This window comes from Dromiciops gliroides, chromosome 3, assembly GCF_019393635.1.
Source record: "Dromiciops gliroides isolate mDroGli1 chromosome 3, mDroGli1.pri, whole genome shotgun sequence".
NCBI classification, from domain to species: domain Eukaryota; kingdom Metazoa; phylum Chordata; class Mammalia; order Microbiotheria; family Microbiotheriidae; genus Dromiciops; species Dromiciops gliroides.
The window spans coordinates 269,731,748-269,751,850 of record NC_057863.1 but is presented as its reverse complement, the minus strand read 5'-3'; the positions used below and the strand labels follow the sequence as shown (position 1 = coordinate 269,751,850).

At 36.6% G+C, this 20,103-nt stretch overlaps 1 protein-coding gene and 1 long non-coding RNA gene across 6 annotated transcripts in view; one reads left to right on the top strand and one right to left on the bottom strand.

The window, feature by feature from the left end:
- ITSN1 (intersectin 1) overlaps positions 1-20,103 on the top strand; it is a 300,395-nt gene that overhangs the window by 187,192 nt on the left and 93,100 nt on the right. For 4 of the 5 annotated variants that reach the window (XM_043990543.1, XM_043990544.1, XM_043990542.1 and 1 more), the window contains 2 exons: positions 2,871-2,988; positions 11,857-12,048. In XM_043990543.1, coding sequence (XP_043846478.1) covers positions 2,871-2,988; positions 11,857-12,048 — 310 coding nt within the window. Of the gene's footprint in view, positions 1-2,870; positions 2,989-11,856; positions 12,049-12,365; positions 15,490-20,103 lie in introns of those variants that run through there. The other variant, XM_043990545.1, reaches the window with a different exon arrangement.
- Positions 4,043-20,103, bottom strand: part of LOC122745323 — a 33,771-nt gene continuing 17,710 nt past the window's right edge. The window contains exons 3-4 of the long non-coding RNA XR_006355453.1: positions 7,247-7,281; positions 4,043-4,097 (exon numbers count right to left, since the gene is read on the bottom strand). This is a non-coding gene — a long non-coding RNA (uncharacterized LOC122745323). The remainder of the gene's footprint in view (positions 4,098-7,246; positions 7,282-20,103) is intronic.

Below are 20,103 nucleotides of genomic sequence, written 5' to 3'. Positions count from 1 at the left end.
CAGTAATATAGACCTTGGAAACCCAGAATGTGATTGTGAGGTGTTAATGAGTTTTGTTTTGTTTTGTTTGTTTTTTTGTTATTTTGATGAGGCACTTGGGGTTAAGTGACTTGCTCAGGGTCACACAGCTAGTAAGTGTAAAGTGTCTGAGGCCGGATTTGAACTCAGAGACTCCTGAATCCAGGGCCGGTGCTCTATCCACTGTGCCCCCTAGCTGCCCCTGAGTTGTTTAACTATAAAAAATACATCCAAGCTAAGATTTTAATATTCTTGGATAAAGTATGAATGCTTCTCTGATTGGCTCAAGGAGAGAAAAGTCTATTGATAGAGCAGGTGAACTGACCACACCTCCAAGGGCTTTAACTAGCAGAGACCTGAATGAATTTCAGTGGTTTGAGCTGGAGAGTCCCAAGACTTTTGCAAGCCAGGAGCTGCTTGTAGAGAAGACCCTAATGGGAGGGAAGACCCCCACCGTGGGCCACATTGTGGACAACTTCTGGTGACGAACTCAACCAAAGCTGACTAGTCATTTCTCTGAAATATTCACTTTTTATTGCTGCCTGGAGCACTGAGATGTTAAGTAACTTGCTCAGGACACACAGGTAGCATGTGTACAAGGCTTTGCTCCTTAGATGGTGCACCACATTGCCTCTGCTTAGAGAATATTATGCCTAGTGTTAAACTGTCTCAGAGGGTAGTTCTCTAAGAGTGTATATTCCAGAGAAATTTCTCACCTGAGTTTTGACATCAATGAAATCACAGGCCCATTAAAAAAAAAAATTGAAAGCATGACATGTTGTACATATAGCAGATTTCTCTGTACATAAGCATCTCTCTGGGAGTCTTGCAAATTTGCACATGTACTCATGGGATGGATCTCAGTGAATCACTACATTATCTAAAACAGATAACCAAGGGACCAAAAATGACAATAATAATATTTGTGTATACTCATAACACATATCAAGGATCACAAAGCATTTTCCTACATAATAAGGTAGGTAGTGTAAGTGGCATTACTCAGATGTTAAGTGGTTTGCCCAAGGTTATAAAGCTAGTAAGATGCTACACAATATTTCAAACACAGGTCTTCTGACACCAGGTTGGGTATTCTTTCTAGTAAAAACATACACGCTTTTATTAAGTGCTTATTGTATACTGTGTACAGTGATAAATGCTAGGAATAAAATGAAAGAAAAAAACTATACCTCACTAATTTGAGAAAAGGCTTATACTTCTTATTTTCAGCCACTCCAATAAGTTTCTGAAATCAAAATGGAAATTATCCATGTAGTGAGTTCAAAATCATATGAAGATTAACTACTTTGTAATTTAATCACCTAGAAGATTGCTCAATTAATTAAAAAACCGAGTTCAAATCAAAACCACTTTGAGGTTCCAACATAGACTCCCCAAATTAGCAAAGGTGATAATAGATGTTAATAGCCAAAGTTGGATAATCAATGGGAAAGCCAGCACACTGATAGATTGTTGGGGAAGCTGTGAAGTGGTTCAACCATTCTAGAAAAACATTTGGAATTATGCTCAGAAAGAGACTAAAATGTCTATATCCTTTGATTCAGAGATCCTTTTGCTAGTTATTTATCCCAAGGATCTCAGTGATAAAGAAAGACCCCATAGAAACCAAAATATTTTAGCAGCACTTTTTGTAATAGCAAAGAACAGGAAAGAAAAGAGATGCCTATAGATTTGGTAATAGCTAAACAAATTATGCAATATGTGTAAAATGGCATAAACTGTGCTGTAAGAAATTACAAATATGATGAATACAAAGAAGCATGAGAAACCTTCTATGAACTTATATGAAATGAAACCAAACCAGGAAAACAATATACACAATGACTACATGTAAATGAAAACAACAACAAAACCCAAAACTTGAATGCTGTATAGTTGCTATCACCAAGCTTAGTCCTGAAGAAGGGATGAGAAAATGCTTCTTTCTCTCTTTGTTCAGAGATGGTCTGTGGACATGGAAAATTATTTACAATTCTAACTCAGTTAATATGTTGCTTAATTTAACTGAATTTCTCCACCACCCCCGTTAGCCCAGTTTTTTTCTTATTCGTTGTTACATAGGATGGCTTTCTAAGTAGGAGAGGAGGAAAGGATATATTTGGAAAAGAAAGTGATATAAAATCAGAAGAAGGGGCAGCTAGGTGGCGCAGTGGATAGAGCACCGGCCCTGGAGTCAGGAGTACCTGAGTTCAAATCCGGCCTCAGACACTTAACACTTACTAGCTGTGTGACCCTGGGCAAGTCACTTAACCCCAATTGCCTCACTAAAAAAAAAAAAAAAAAAAAATTTAAAAAAAAAAAAAATAAAATAAAATCAGAAGAAAACATTTCAACAAAAAGGGAAGAAATATGTCAAGAACAAGACAGAAGTTTTAGTCCTTTTGATTTCTGCCTTGGCCAAACCACATCTTGGGTACTCTATTCATTTCTGAACCCCACATATTAGAAACGAAATGAACAAAGCTGGAAGGTGAACAGGATGGTGAGAAGTAATAAAATTATGCCATACAAAGATTGGTGGAAATACTTCAGATGTTTAGCCTAGAGAAGAAAAATCTTAGGGCACACATGATCATTGTTTTAAGGGAAAGAATTCCTAATGATAAGAGCTATCCAAAAATGAATTAATTAGGTTCCTGAGTGGAATAGTGAGTTCTTCATTCCTAGAGGTCTTCAGGTGGAGGGTAGATGTTTATCAATCATGTTGTAGATGGGACTCAAGCTTCTGAGGTCTCTTCCAACACTAGCATTCTATGATTATTGTCTTCTTGTGTAATTTTAGTGGTTATTCAACATCTGAAACTTTAAAAATATATTTATTTTCTTCTTAGGCACGTGGGAAAAAGCGTCAGATAGGCTGGTTCCCAGCTAATTATGTAAAACTTTTAAGTCCTGGTACCAGCAAAATAACGCCAACGGAGCCACCTAAGTCAATAGCACTACCTACAGGTAAGTAACTTAGATGCGTTAATTGATCAAGAGTTTTATCAACTCTTCATAGTTAAGGCTTTCTCTTTCTCTATCAAAGAGTTCTTTCAGGATTTTAAGTAGCTCTTGGAACTGAGATATTTTACTGTGTGTAGAACCATAGTACATTAGGCAGCAAGGTGGCACAGTTGATAGAATGCTGAACCTGGAGTCAAGAAGACTCTTCTTCCTATATTCAATTCTGACCTCAGACACTTACTACCTGTGTGACCCTGAACAAGTCACTTAACCCTGTTTCCTCAGATCCTCATCTATAAAATGATCTGGAGAAGGAAATAGCAACCCCCTTCTCCCCAATATCTTTGCCAGGAAAACCCTAAATGGGATCACAAAGAATCAGACATAACTGAAAAACAACTGAACAAGTTCCATAATGCCTGTTGTAATATTCTTCTAGAAAGAATCATGCATTCTTTTTAACATTAAAAGCGGTGTTATTTATTGATTTTCTTCTAAATATTTGAATTGTGGTTGGGAAGGCATGGGGAGTGGTGGAGTAAGGAGCAAGACATAAGAGTTTCTAAAATAATAAATATGAGGAGAGGATGATCCAAGATAACAGTGTGAAGAGAGAGAAGGAAACCAGGGTTTTTTTTACTTTACATACCCCATAAAACCAAAAAGAGAATCAGCAAAGAAAAAATTAATAACTGAAAATCCACAGAAGAAAACAAAATTAAAACAAATAGTTTTTTAAGTGAGCAAAGAAGAAAAGGAACAACAATAATAATAATAATAGGTTGACAAATTCCCATTCTACAAATACAAACTTTAGCATATCCTAGAGAACTCAACCTGTAAATTATACTGGAATCAGACCATCATCACAGGTCAAACTCTTGCCCCTTCTCACCTGGACATAACATAGATTCATAAAAACTTAAGAATAATATTTTAAATTGATGTCTTGATACCAAATATTCATAACCTCCAAGCTGCATGTAGTGAAAAGTTTTCAATATGTAGAGACCTCACAGAAGCAATCCAAATCATGTAGGAACGAGATGTGTTGTATGCCATTCCTGTTCTTATTTGCTATTGAAGTCATTCTGAGGGTGGTTTCTATGAGCCTGTAGAAGACAGGATTATTTTTATTCAATTACAAAAAGCACTTATCTACTTGTACACTAGTCCTTAGAATGTCTTAATGCTAGCATTTTCTTTTTATGGACTATCTCCAATTTATCTTTTGTATTGCTTGTTCGTACATAGTTGTTTGCAGTTTTCCCCTGCATTATAAACTCCTTGAGAACAAGATTGTCTTTTGCCTTTCTTTTTTTAATCTTTGAAGTGCCCCATACTTAGTAGGTGCTTAATAAATGCTTGCTGACTAACACATTCGATATAAAAGAATAATGGCAGGATACAGAATTGTTTCTGTCTGAACTTCATTAAAAATGATGGGATGTTAACTATGGTAATAAGTAATAAAAATAACAAATACTAGAGCCAGTTGAATTTGCTATTAAAATGAAAAAATGATGATAATCACAAAATCATGTTAATAACAAAAATAATAACTACTCAAAGCAATTTAATTCACTAAAGTAGAAGAAGTAACACAAAGAAAATAAATAAAAATAAATCATATGGGATATGCTGAGAGACTCCCTCAAATATAAACCACACATTCAAAGAATTGACACTGGTAAAAAAAAGTTTATAACAAGACTAAATAAAAGAACTTAAAGAAAGAAGAAAACTCACGGGAGGAAATCAAGCTAGAATTAGAAAATACTAAAAAAAAAAACAAAAAAAAAACTTCACAGAAATAACAAAAGTAAATATAGTCTTAGAGAGTTGCCTAGAACAGAGATTTCAAACTTGGCCTCCAAGCAGTCCACAGAATTCCCAAATGAAGCTAGAACCAGATTAAAATGTAATTGGGAAATGTTTAACAAAACAAATAAAAATATAATATAACATAGATCATATTAATTTGTGGTTTTTCTAAGTCAAAATGAGGCCCACAGGGATGTGTTTCTGCTTGAGTTGGACCCAATGGGGAGGTCAGGTGACTGGTCTAGTAGTATCACACAATATTCTGTGTCAGAACTGGAACTTTGGGGCAGCTAGATGGCACAGTGGATAGAGCACCGGCCCTGGATTCAGGAGTACCTGAGTTCAAATCCGGCCTCAGACACTTGACACTTACTAGCTGTGTGACCCTGGGCAAGTCACTTAACCCCAATTGCCCCGCAAAAAAAAAAAAAAAAGAACTGGAACTTGAACTCAGGACTTCCTGGCTTGCAGGGACACTCTGCACCTGTGCTTCCTCTTATATGGAAAATACAATATAGAGAATACAAAAGAGAAATTTCTAAAACTCTAATGAAACAACTGACTTACTGTATTGAGAAACAGTATTGCATGACTAGTTGGAAACATGGGTAAAAAAAGAAATGACCAAATTATCAAAATTATTAGAAAATACATAGACCCTGGAGGGCTTGTACCAACTGGAGAAGACAGAGCCCAATGTGGCAGTCTCAGGATTTCTGGCACCTCAGAAAATTTAGTAAAGCAATACCATTGAGTTTAGAGTCAAAGGACCTGAGTTCACATCCATTGTATAACTTCAGGCAGGCTATTTTAATTCTATGAGGCAGTTCTTGGTGCAGTGGTTAGAGTGCTGGGCCTGGAATGAGGAAGACCTGAGTTCAAATGTGGCCTCAGGGAATTAGTAGCTTTGTGACCCTTAATTTCTAGGTGCTGCAGTTTCCTCAACTATAAAATGAGAATAATAGCAGCACCTTGCTCACAGGAAGATCCAGTGAGATAATATTTGTAAAAAGCACTAGGCATAGTGCCTGGCATATAGTATACCTCCTCTAGGGCTTCAGTTTCCCTTATCTATAAAATAAATGGGTTGGACTATACTCTAATTCTGCAGTCCTGTTATCAGTTTTTCTAGGAAAGTGAGGGAAAAAAAATCCTAGAATTAGCAAAAATAGCCAACAAAAGACAAATAAATATGCAAATTTTTAAGGAAATATGAGATGAAAAATCAAGCATAACTATGAAACAAACAAACACTGGTTAAACATTTGACCAGTACAGTGCTCTGAGGGTTCTTGTGTTTTGTTAGGTTCCGGTTTATCTGGTGAGTGGAAACTAGCACCACCAAGCCTCAAAATCCACTGTAAAACAGTAAATATACAACAGTTGTCTGGTAGTTAAAAAAAGATTAGGAAAACAAATCAGTGTAACAGAATTAGAATTCCATGTATACAAAAAAATTAATGTTTGATAAGCTCACACTTAAAAGCCAGTAGAGAATGAAACCACTATTCAGGAACAACTACTACATGGCTAAAAATAGGTTTAGGTCCCTATGTCATACAATGGAATAAAACATTTACTTTAACCGTGGAGATGGGGGCCAAATATTTAGAAGAAAATCAATAAATAACACTGCTTTTAATGATAAAAAGAATGCATGGGGCAGCTAGGTGGCACAGTGGATAGAGCATCAGCCCTGGAGTCAGGAGGACCTGAGTTCAAATCCGGCCTCAGACACTTGACATTTACTAGCTGTGTGACCCTGGGCAAGCCACTTAACCCCAATTGCCTCACCAAAAAAAAAAAAAAAAAAAGAATGCTTGATTCTTTCTAGAAGAATATTACAACAGGCGTTACGGTACTTGTTCAGTTGTTTTTCAGTCATGTCTAGCCATTTTAATCAAACAAAAAGAAAAATTATTGGAGACTATTGATGGGTTTGAATATATAAAGAGAAAAAGATTTTGCGCAAGAAAAAGAAAAATAGATGGAGAAAGTATTTGCAGAAGATATGTCTGATAACTATATCAGATAATAGTTTGATATCCAGATACTTTTAAGGATATGTTATATGATGCACTATAGAGGAGCAATGGTGAAAATATATGAGAAAACAGTTTTTGAAAGAGGAAATATAAGCTGTTAATAGTCCTGTGAAAAGAAGCACTCCATAATGATCAGAGAAATAGTGCACATCGAGATAGCCTAAAGATAAAACTTTTAACTCATTATGATGGCAAAAATAGTGCATGTGAGAGAGAGAAAGAGAGAGACAGAGACACAGAGAGAGACAGAGAGAGACAGAGAGAGAGATCGCACTAGATTAATTAAATATGGGCATGACTGTAGGGAAACATGTTGTTGGAGAGACTGTAGATTGATATAGGCATTTTGGAGAACAATACGGCAATATGCAGTGTCATAAAAGTAAGCATACCTTTACACCTCGTGGTTCCTTTGCTAAGGCTTTGTCTGTAAAATATCAGAAAATTTTAAAATAATGTAGATATAAAAAATTTCATAGACACAGAACAAAAACATTTTTACTTGCTTGTTTGTTGATTCCTTTGGTTCTATCCTGTTAAAAGCTTAACATTTTATGTAAAATTTTGTTTTAATGGTATTTTTGGTCATTTTAAGGGAGTTGGTGGTTTTATATGTTATATACATGTAGAGTGTATATCTATAGTATGCACGCATATATACATACACACATGCATGCATACATACATACATAGATGCATACACACATACATCTAGGGTTTAAATGGGTTAAGAGATTGAGTTGGGAATCAACTGTATTGAGTACCAGTTTTAAAGTAGAATATTGACTCCAATCATGTAGTCATTAGAGACCAAAATAATTTCCTGTGACACTTTGAATAGAGGGGACATTTTAGTGCACAGCATGTAATATCATTACCTCTTAAAGAACTAAAGAGGAACAGTCTATAGTCTTACAGTGAGTTATTAAGTTATTAAGTGCCTTCAATCAGGAAAACATTTAACTGAATATATTCAAAGCATTTGAAGAAAGATGGGGACAGAGAAGCAGAAATCTCCTTTAGATCATAGTGCTTGGGTAGCGTTTGTGGTCAGTGTAGATGTATTGCTTCAAATTTCCCTATTCCAGTAGGTATCAAAAAAAAGTTTTTTCTCAGATCTTTGATTTTATTTTCATTGGCATAGAAGGGAACAAGGAAATGCCCTCTATCAATGTTCACTTGTATGTACTCTGTAATGTGTTTATTAGAGTTCTGTGATTTGCGCAGGCTCACACAGCCACTATCAGGTTCTGGGGACCCACTTACCAGGTATTTACTGACCTAAATTTGCCCAGAACTCCTTGCTGACTCCATCCCTGCTTCCTTGATGGTTAGAGTGAGAAGCCATGGCAGTTAATATTCTTCCTCTCCCTCTAATACCATGAGGCTTAGGCACCACAGAACTCTGGAGGATGGGAGCCCACGTCAATTAGCCTCCTCTAATTTATAGGGCTCTGCCTCTACTTCCCTTGTTCCTATGATTCGGAGTTGTTCTATGCAGGGGTGAAAATCCTTTGCTGCTTCTACCTCTCCCTACATTTTCATCCCTATCCAGCTATTCCCTGCTATTGTTGTGGGGGAGGATTAAAGCCATCATTATACTATTAGTTATATGGAAAAATGTTACCAAACATGGACTGCCCTAGCATGGTCTTGAGATATCTAAAATGGAGACTCACCTTCTTTCTCCCTAAACATTCCCCTCTTCCAGACTTACATATGTCAGGGACACCCTATCTTCTCAGTCACCTAGGTTCATAACCTTTGAATTATCCTTGACTCTACCCTGTCCCTCATTCCCAAATTAAGTCTGTTGACAACTCTAATTGATTGTACGTCTGCCACATCCCTTTACATTTTTCTCCTTTTCTTCACTAAGTTGGCCACCACTACTTCAGGCTCTCGGCACCTCTCACCTGGCCTAATGTAATAATTCTGTCTGCTTCCATTCTCTCCCCTCCCATATCTATCTTTCATACAGCTATGTTATACAAGGCAAATCTAAATCTCATCAACCCCTTGCTCAAAACAAAACCTCTCTGTGGTTTCCCATTGCCTCTTAAATAAAATACAAACTTATCTTGTCAGTTAAAGACCACAGTCTGGCTCTAAACTACCTTTCCAACTTTCACAAGCTTTGTGTCACAGCCAAACTGGAGTACCAGTCTTTCCCTATATTTAACATTCCATCTCCTCCTTCCTTGAATTTCCACCCAACCTCAATGCCTGGAGTGCCCTCACTCCTCATCTCTTCATCTCAGAATTCATACTTCCTTAAAGAATGAGATCAGTTCTAGTACCACCTACTTAATATAGTTGTTTAATTGTTTAATTAAATGTTTTCTCATTCCTCAAAATTTTTTAGTTATCCATAAGTTTGTTATGTCTCCCTGTTGGACCTACTTGAAAGTAGGGAATGTTTCACTTTAGCCTTGGTATCATCAGCTTAGCAAATGTGCTCAACACTTAATAAATGTTTGTTTAATTAAATTAAATAAAAGTTGTTGATGAGTCAAATCTGACAGTGCTTCCTTGTCTAAATCCTTATTAAATTGAGCCAAAAACTGTGAGAAGTTGGGTAACTAAGCCCTTTTCTTTGTCTCGAGTGACCTAAAGCCTTAACCTACCACTATGGATGAACTTGAGGTTCCCTAGAATTGTCACGTCAAAGAGTAATGATAATTAGTAAAAGCAGTACCTAATCATGGTAATGAAGATCTGAAGAATAATTGTAAAGACCAAGATCCATATACCTTGGCCTAGAATGACTAATATAAAACTAAAATATAATTGTGAAAGTTCATCTAAGGTATAAATAGAGGAGGTCCTTATTTTCAAAAACCATTTGGTACTAGGAAAAGGGTACCTAAAATGAATCCACTTAAGATGGGAATCAATATTTCATTGTAAATTGGGGAAATGGTTTGATTTGGTCATTATCTCTGAAATTCCAAGTAAAAAGTATAAAAATCAATCTATTTTATCTTATTAATAAACAATTTGGGTTATAATTGCAACTATATGCTAATTCCCAGGAAAAAGAAGCACTCAAGTTGTTTTTTGTTTGGTGTGATTTTTCTGACTACATTGTATGATTTTAGGATTCATGGTCCTTGATTTCATGTTTGACTTCTGCTCCATGATCATAGAGGAGCCATTGTGATGATAATATTTGCAGGCTTTATCAATTTTCCTCTCTTAGTCCCTTGATATTCAAATCATTCACTTTTTGAAGCACTCTTTAAGACTTACCAGCAACGTTTATAAACAGGGATAGGTAGCAGTTTAGGAGGAAGGATGTTTTAGTGGAAACGAATTTTATAAGCAGTTCCTTAGTCAATATTTTCCTTACCTCAAGGTCCTAACTCTAATGAAATGATAGGTCTGCATCAATGGAAAAAGCAACCTCATAATCATGGAGACTGGAATAAGGAATCCTATGATAAGAGGAGTCCTATGTCAATAATTGAAAGCAGACAAAAGATACAAAGATGAATAAGGTCAATCCCTGCTTTTTCGGAGTTTATACTCCAATAAGGTGTGATGAGAAAAGATATAAATAGCTCTGTTACAAAGTAGAGTACAATATGTGTAGAAAGTATGGATAAAATGCTGTGATAATTCTGAGGGATGTACAAAAATCAATCAAGCAACAATTATTTATTGAGGCAGCTAAGTGGCACAGTGGTTACAGCACCAACCCTGGAGTCAGGAGGATTTGAGTCACTAATTGTGTGACCCTGGGCAAGTTACTCAACCCTGCTGCTTCTCCAAAAAAAAAAATCAACAAGTATTTATTAAATGCCCCCATATGCTGGGAACTAGAGATATAAATAAAAAAAAATGAAATAATCTCTGCTCAAGAATCCTATATTCTATTGGGAAAGACTAGGGGTATGTGTGTGTGTGTGTGTGTGTGTGTGTGTGTGTGTGTTTGTATGGGAAACCTAAGTGGTCCGTATAGTTCACTACACTAGTCAGCAACCATGTTAACTCTTGATTTACTACTTGACTGCTCCAGTTCTAAGGCAGTCAAGAGATATGTTCTACAATATCTCTAATTAATCAGTTCTTTCTGAGCCCCTACTGTGGTTTATAAATCTGGAGAAACTTCTTTTGCCATATATTTTCTTTTAGTATCAATTTCTAGTCTCATAGGCTTAGACATACCTCAGTGTCAATGGGTACATAATTTGTAAAAAGTATAGCAAACAACACAAAGACCTTTAACTATTTCACCATTGGATCTATCAGCTGTGAGAAAGCTTACAGCCAGAGGTACCTCTAATCATCAGCAGCAACTGGTGACTTCTTTACAACTTTGAAATCACAGGCTCTTAGAATCATTGTCACAACATCCAGCTCTCTCAGTCTGGCAATCTCAAGAGTTACATTTGGGATATCTTCTCTCTGGGATAAGATGACTTAGTGATCTCAGCCTGAAACACTTCCCAATATTGACATGGCATTACATAGAGAGTTTGCAGAACTCAAAGCTACAACGATTGTTTCATTTGCAAAAGTCTCTTTGAAGACCTTTTATAATGTAAAACTTTGTTTTTATAGAGTATTTGGGGTTTTTTATTTCCATTCTTCTTTGTAGCATGCTACCTTTGTTATCTTCCCCCCAAAAAGGTCATTTTGGTACCAAGTGGTTTATGTGCCTGATTCATTTTAGTAGCTTGAATTTATCTTGTTTGTACGTAGTCGTTTGCATGTGGTCTCCCCCATTACATTGTGACTTCTTTACAAGTAGGGACTGTTCCTTGCCTTTCTTTGTATTCTCAGTGCCTGGCACATAGTAGGCACTTATATAGAAAGAAGACCTTGATTAGGATCCCAACCATCTCTTGGGATAAATCTTGTAACCTCTCTGGTCCTTAGATTCCTTTTCTGTAAGAAGAAGAGGTTGTAGTAGATGGATATTTAGGTTCTCTTCCTACTCTTATCTCATTGATCCATGATCAGTATTGCCCCCTAAGCCTATTCATTTATCTTACAGTGTGCCAAGTGATTGGTATGTACGATTACACTGCACAGAATGATGATGAACTGGCATTCAACAAAGGCCAGATCATCAATGTTCTTAATAAGGAAGACCCTGATTGGTGGAAAGGAGAAGTCAATGGACAAGTGGGACTCTTCCCATCCAATTATGTGAAAATGACAACAGACATGGACCCAAGCCAGCAATGTAAGTAATTTTATTGGCTCCATTGCTCTGTGATAACTCAACAGTAAAAACATGCAGCATTGCTATGATTCTGCTATAGTTTGCAGAACTCAAAGCTAGAACCATTGCTGTATTTGCAAAAGTCTCTTTGAAGACCTTCCATTATGCAAAACCTTATTTTGTGGGTTTTTTTTTTTTAGTTCCATCCCCCTTGTAGCATGTTACCTTTTTTTTAATCATTTCGGCACCATGCTGTTTACATGCCTGATTCATTTTCCTAGCTTGAATTTTGCTCATTGTTTTGTTTTGCTTATGTGTTGTTTTCCTCCTTTTTCTAGGAATCATATGTTGTCCATCCCCCACTCAGGCTTGAAAGTCCTCAAAGAGACCCACTATCCCATATCACTGCCCAGAGGGATGATGGGAGATGCAGCCTTGATCATGTGACTTCCAGCATGATCATCTACTGCCTTCTGAGTAGAAGAACACACTGCAGAGCAGTTTACCTCATTTTACATTAGTTGCATGTGATCGCAATGTTTGAGTTATTATTTACAGATATAGAAGCAAAAATTACAAAAATACACAGGATAGTGGGTCCTTTTGTGGCTTTCGTAGTTACTGGAACTGATTTTTTCCCCACCTTTGCACAGGTGTTTTCAATAGTTTTCAAATTATTTTTTAAATGTATATTTTAGCCTTTTCATAGAAAAAAAATATAAATTAAACAACTTCTTTACTATTTTGGTTTTGCAAAAAGACCCACTATCAAGGAATGCTGCATGTGCTATTAAAAATGTTCCAAATATCCATAAATCTGAGACTTTTTTTTTTCATCTTGTCCAGTGTTACTGATCAAAATGTCTTGTTTTGTTTTGTTTCCTTATTGCAAAGGTACAGGTGTTAGATCAAGTTTTAAGGAAATTTTAAGAATGTGACCAGTTAAGCAAAAATAAGGAATTTTGTGCTAGTTTTTTGTATGTTATCAGGTATACCTTGTTAAGTATGTTCTACATCCTGTACAGATGAAGTCAATTTCCTTTCATGGCAAAAAATAGTACCCTTGTATGATGCTGTAACCAGATGACATTAATTTTATTTTGCACAGTTACCTTGTAGCTCCATAAGGAAGCATCTCTGGTTTTGTTTTGTCTCAGATTTATCTCATTGGGGTTTCTTTTGTTCGCTGGGGTGGGAGGAAGGTGTTGTACATTTTCTTATCACAAATCAGTAAACTACATCCAGGTAGCTATTATCGTTAACACCCCCAATCTCTTTTTAGTCTCTGTTACATGAAGTTTTATTACAATTACTTTTTTATGACAATGGAATGACATCTTTTGAACAAGTGATTATCTTGACAAGAAAGAATGTATAGAAATATCCCTGCAATTAATTTCCAGTGTTTACATTTTTTAACTAGACTGTGGAATTTATATAGATTAATATGAAATGGAGCTTACAGTCCACTTTATGTAGTAGATGTACTGTAGCCAAGGCATGTTTGTCTTTTAAACATTAGTCTAAAGCTCTTATTAAGATGCCTAGTGCTGTCAGCACAGAAAAGAAAAGAAAAAAAAAAAGTGTCTCAAGCACAATATATCAGTTCTACTAATGACTTTTAATATTTCATTATCTTATGTTTTTATGTCTCCTTTTCTCCCAAAAATCCTATGCTGACAGTGTTAAAGGATTTCTTTTCCATTTGTGGTGCAGATAATGAGGGATGCTCCCACTCATTAACCTGCGCTTCAGTATTTTAATGGATACGAATGTAAAATATATAACTCTATGAAATCTTCAGCTTTAACCACTGTAATACAGGCTTTACAATTAACTTCATGTGTAGAGAATTAAATTCTTCATATAAAGGTTAGAGCCACATGGTTTTGTGTTCTTGCTGTTGGAATCTACCACTGGGCAAAGAATGGTGAACCAAACAACAAATGGTGCAAACACATAGGCTGTTGCCTGGTTACTAATGATTACTTACTCAGTTGGAAACCCATATTTAATTAAATTCTCTTGAGTGACATCTTGCAGCTTCATCTTCAAGTCATATTTGAGTTCACTTCCCCTGGAGTTACTTAATGTACAAAAGATTACATTTACACAGTAGAAACGACCCCATTGTCATTCTGGTATGAGGGATTAGAATCAGTATCCTAATTGGATGTGCCATATGTTTTATTGTTATAGTTTTGTTGGGGGTGGGGTGGGGTGTGTGATTTGACTAGTAGCCTAAGTCTGTATAACAAGATGCCGTGTTAACATAATGGGGCTTTACTCGATATCTTGACTGTGACAGAAATACAGAAAGGAACATTTCCACCAGTCAACATTACTTCATCCTTGTTCTGGATGTGTTACCAGACATCTGTTGCTATGCATATTTAAGTTACCATTCAGGCAGTCAAGCCAATGTCAACATTGTACCTTCTTAGGATGGTGGTCCCATTGCTACAATGATAGCAATAGATCTCTGCATATGTGCCTTGATTGCTTGACTTCTAAGATTTATTCATTTGACAGATACTTATCATGTGCAGTGGGGGATACAAAGATGAATGAGGATAACTCCTATTTACTTAGCTTTTAAAACACATTATTGTGCTTCCCCTACAACAGTACCAGGAGGTGGGTAGTATAAGTGTTATCCTCATTTTATAGATAGAAACTGAGGCTCCTATAATCAAACCAAGGTCCCCTCTGTACTCCTAGAACCAGTGGAAAATCTAGATTCGTAAATACTCCCAACTTCTAGAGGGGAGAAACTTCTCAAGGAAGCCCCACCACTTCTGTAAGTCCTAAAACCCCATGGTATCATAGCCTCCTGCTGCCTTCTCTGCATGCTTCTTGGGGCCTGAAGGAGTGGATTTGACAAAGAAGTTAAGTTTTAAATAGTTTTTCCCCCACGAATAACTTTTTATCTCAACTTCTTAGGAAGGCAGATGCCTGGTAGCCACAATGAAGAATTAGTATTTTAGGCTTTCTTCTGTGTTTGTGATACTGGCAATAGTAGCCCAGGAGAGCACATCCAGTCATGGGACAAATCATTCAAATGTGTTTGAAATGTTGCCCTTTGACATGTAAAATCATACCTTCAAACCTCCCATCTTTACTCTTCCTCTCCTACCTCCATTGTATGGTTAGAAATTATGTAGTTAATGTGCTTTCATAGTGGGATGTATATCTGTAATAGTGGTTATCACTGTGTAAAAAATTTTTTTTAGTACATAAAATTAAGCTCTTTGGCTATCTTGTACTATATGACTTAAACACATGCGTATTTTACACTTTGGTCACATGCTTTAAATTTGCTATTGCCATTCCAGATTTGTGTTCATATTGTCTACCCTTTGGAATCACTCAAGACAGCTTCTATTAATTGTGCTCTTAGAATTTTAAATCCTGATCATGAAAATTTGATCAGTTAGGGAGAAAAGTCATTCTACTTTTAAATGAATAAATAAAATATTACTAAATGTCTTTTTTATTCCAAGAATTTAAGAGTATGAAGTATTTCTTTGATGATCTTATTAAGTAGCAAAGAAAAAAAGAGAGAGAGAGTTGTAGTCATTAAGTCATTGAATTTGTCTTGATCTGTTTGGGGAATTGATTTTCATTTAAATTAATGTATCAAGCCTTGGTGTCATTCTCAACTTCTCATTCTCACTCTCACTCCGTATAGCCAGTCAGTTGTCAAGTCTTGTCAATTCCACCCCCATGCCATCTCTCCTCATCTTTCTTTTCTTTACTCATATGGCTGTCACTCTAGTTCAGGTCCCCATCACCTCTCACCTGGATTTTTGCAGAAATCTCAATCTGATCTCTTTGTCTCTCCAACCCATCTTCCACACAACCGCAAAGGGGATTTTCCTTAAGTGCAACTGGACCATGTCATTCCCTTACTTAATAAAACTTCTTTTACATCTAAGACGTTTGTCATTTAAATTCCTCTGTTTGCCATTTAAAGCTTTTCATAACCTGATCCCAACATACCTTTCTTTCTAGCCTTATTAAACATTACTCCTCCCCTTCCCCCCATGCACTCTCTCATCCATCCAAAGCTGGCCTTTAAAGATTTAAGAACAGTAAGAATTGTTCTTTACACAAAACACTAGACCTCTCTCTCTCTTTACATTTGCACTGGCTATCTCCCCATCTCTGGAACATACTACCCCTTCACCTCTACCTCTTAGAATCCCAATTCAAAGACTGACTCCTATATAAAGCCTTTCCTGATTTTTCCAGACTACTAATGCCTTTCCCCCCAAATTGACATTTTGTTTTAAACATATTTTATATAAAAAGCATCATGATACAGTGAATAGAGATCTGGCTTCAGAGGAAAGAAGACCTGGGTTCAGGTTCTGCCTCTGACACATGCTGTTTATATGACCTTGAATAAGTCACTTAACTTCTCAATGACTCAAGCAAATCTTTGTGAGTTTAAATCACAAAGTACTGATCTGCACTGATAAAGTACCTTACCAGTAGCTACCTGTACTGATGAAATCATAGGTCCAGATTTTTAAAAAAAAAGCAAATATGCATATATATTTATTCTATATGAGTATTAGAATGTAAACTCCTTTTTTTTTTGAGGCAATTGGGGTTAAGTGACTTGCCCAGGGTCACACAGCTAGTGAGTGTCAAGTGTCTGAGGCTGGATTTGAACTCAGGTCCTCCTGACTCCAAGGCCGGTGCTCTATCTACTGCGCCACCTAGCTGCCCCAGAATGTAAGCTCCTTGAAGTCAGGGACTGTTTTGGGTTTTGGGGGGGAGTTGTCTTTGTATCCCTAACATCTAGTGCAGTACCTAGTACATAAGGGACATTTAATAAATGCTTGTTGATTATAAATTGATTATAATTTTTGATGCAATAAAACCTCTCTTGCTCTAGAGGAAGAAGAAGGAACTAAGGAATCTGAGTGAAGTCCTTTACTTTTGTAGCTGTGGATTTTTTATTTAAATATCACAGTATCAGGTCCTGGTTTGAGAGGGCCAAAGCATACACTATGTATAGCATACACAACTACAGGGGCTTATCCAAACAACATAAGTATATTATTGATATGCTTTTCAAGTTTGAAAGAATTTCTGTGAGATGGTATTTTTTAAGGGTATTACATCCTTGTAGAATTACAAGACATTTAACATTATGTGTATAAATAAATTGGATTCTGGAATGTTTGGAGAAAGTAAATTGTGCAGTTTTGTAGAAGGAAACATTGGCTACTTTGAATTCTATATCCCATAGAAGATGGTGGAAGGAGTTATTAAATAATTGTGAAGTGCTTAGCACAGTGCATGGCACATAATAGGTATCATAGAAAAGCTTTTTCCTTTGTCCTTATTTCTGTTTACTTATTATTATTATTTTTTTATTACTCTTTATCCCTCTTGTTTTCAGCAGGAATATGAAAAGCATCCTTTTTTTTTAAATTTGCTGTCTCCTTTCACCATTAGATAAGAAGCCAAGCAACATCTCTTTATGTTCAGGAAAGCCTTTTGAACAGTGAGAAGACAACACGAATTAAATCATGTGACCTGCAGAGGGTAAACCATCTTTCTCACAGATGGTGATCAATGATGGAACGGGAAAAGGGCGGGGGGGGGGGGGGTCTACTGCTGTGATGTCTGAGCCTTAACTAAATTCAGAGAAGAATTTTTAGGCGATAAGAAAAGTTAAGGATCTTTGGCCAGCAAATTGTTCTGCTCTGCTACCCCAGAAATGTACAGGAAGAATTTTATCTAGAATCTTGCTCTTCTAAGTTATCATCTTGGATGACTTGAGTATTCACCTTCATGACCCCTCTAAGATAAAACCCTGGCCTGTCAATTTGTCAACTTTCTCCCCATAACCTCTATATGCATTTGACTTAAGCCACCCCACAGTGACAATCACTCTTTAAACCTTCCCAATACCGGAATTGCACCATTTTCATTATCTGCAACTCTGAAATTCTCATTTCTGATCACAGTCTCCTGCTCTTAGTCCTTTTCCACTGTTTCATTCCTCCAGATCCCTTTCTTCCCCATCCTTATGGCCCCTAGGTTCTCAGTACATATTCTAGACCAGTGGGTCTCCAACTTTTGGATGTCTGGGACTCCTTTACCCTCTTAGAAATTATTGAGGACCCCAAAGAGCTTTAGTTTATAGGAGTACTATATCACTATTTACCAAATTAGAAGTATAAACTGGAAAATTGTAAAAATACTTCATTTAAAAATAACAGTTGCCAATTCATTATAAGTAAACATAACATTTTTATGAAAAATAACTATTTTCCAAGATAAAAAGTAATAAGAAGAGTGGCATGGTTTTGCATATTTTTCCAAATCTCTTTAGTGTCTAGTGTAATAGAAGACAGCTGGATTCTCATATGCTTCTACATACAATCTGTTGCAATAAGTTGTTTTGGTTAAAATACTAGAAGAAAATCCAGCCTCGTGCAGATTTGTAGTTGGCAAAGGTATAGTATTAGGAAAATAGTTTTGACCATATGGACCCCCTGAGTGAGTCTTGGAGACTCTTAGGAGTCCAAGGACCTCCTTTTGAGAACCTGTCTTAGACCATCACACTTGTTCAGCCTTTATATCACTCCCTTCAAAGACAATCATTTCAACCAGGCATCTTTTAATCCCTTGATGCCTGGTTCTTCCATTGTACCTAAGAGTTTATTATGCACCAGTGCTAAACAGTGAGGTTAGTGAGAAAGGCAAAAGCATGGCTTCTGACCTTAAGGAACTCAGATTTTATGCTTAGATAACATGCAAATAACTTTACTTGTGAGATATATAAAGTGAAAATGAAAGGTAACCTCAGAGGAAAACTCATCTTCACTATTAGCTAGAAGAAACTATGCCCAAAGCTATTAAGCACCAATGAAGGTATTAGAGGAAGCCAGATGATGCAATAGAGGCAGTTAGGAGATGTAGTGGATAGAGTGCCAGGTGTAGAATCAGGAAGACTCATCATCTGGCCTTAGACACTAGTTGTGTGACCCTGGGCAAATCACTTAACTCATTTTGCCTCAGTTTCCTCATCTGTAAAATGAGACAGAGAAGAAAATGGCAACCAGTCCAGTGTCTTTGCCAAGAAAATCCCAAATGGGGTCATGAAGGGTCAGATACAACTGAAAAATGACTGAAAGACTGTGCAGTGGATCAAGTACTGGGCCTGGAGTCAGGAAGACCTGAGTTCAATTCCAGCCTCCAGTACTTGCTACCTATGTGACACTGAGCAAATCATTTAACCTCTCAGTGTCTGTTTCCTCCTCTGTAAAAAATGGGGATAATAATAGAGCCTACCTCTCAGTGTTTTGAGAATCAAATGGCATAATATTTATAAAGTGCTAGGCACACAGTAGGTACTATGTGAATACTATCTATAAATAAAAACAAAACCATGTTAATTCTCAAAATCATGGTATCTGTCCTTAGGTAGGCACTCATTGCTACACACCAGTTTTTTTCTTCTTTCTCTCCCAGATTTATTCATTATCACATATCTCATAGTAGCTATTCTAAACCTCAAGCTCTCAGTTCTATCCCTCACTAAACTCTCCACTTTCTGGGGCTTTTTTGGGCGGGGAATGGGGGTAGGCAGGTCAATGAGGCTTAAGTGACTTGCCCAAGGTCACACAGCTAGTAAGTTTCAAGTGTCTGAGGTTGAATTTGAACTCAGGTCCTCCTGAATCCAGGCCCGGTGCTTTATCCATTGCGCCACCTTGCTGCTCTTTCCACTTAATAGGATGCCCTTAACTTTCTCAGTAATGTCACCTGTTGTGAGCTCTCTCATATCTTATCCTTCAAATAATAATAATACACATTTATATAGTATGATATGGTTTGCAAAAGTGCTTTACCAATATTATCTCATTTTATCATATCTCTGAACCTCTGCCTTCACTGAGCCTTTTAAACTTGAGTTTCAGAGGATGAGATAGCCTGCTTTTTTGTCAAAGCAAACTATGTCAATCCTTATCCTCCCTGAATTTTCTATGCCATTTGATACTTGACTACTCTCCATTTCTTGTTTAACTTCAGTGACACCATTCTTTCCCTTTT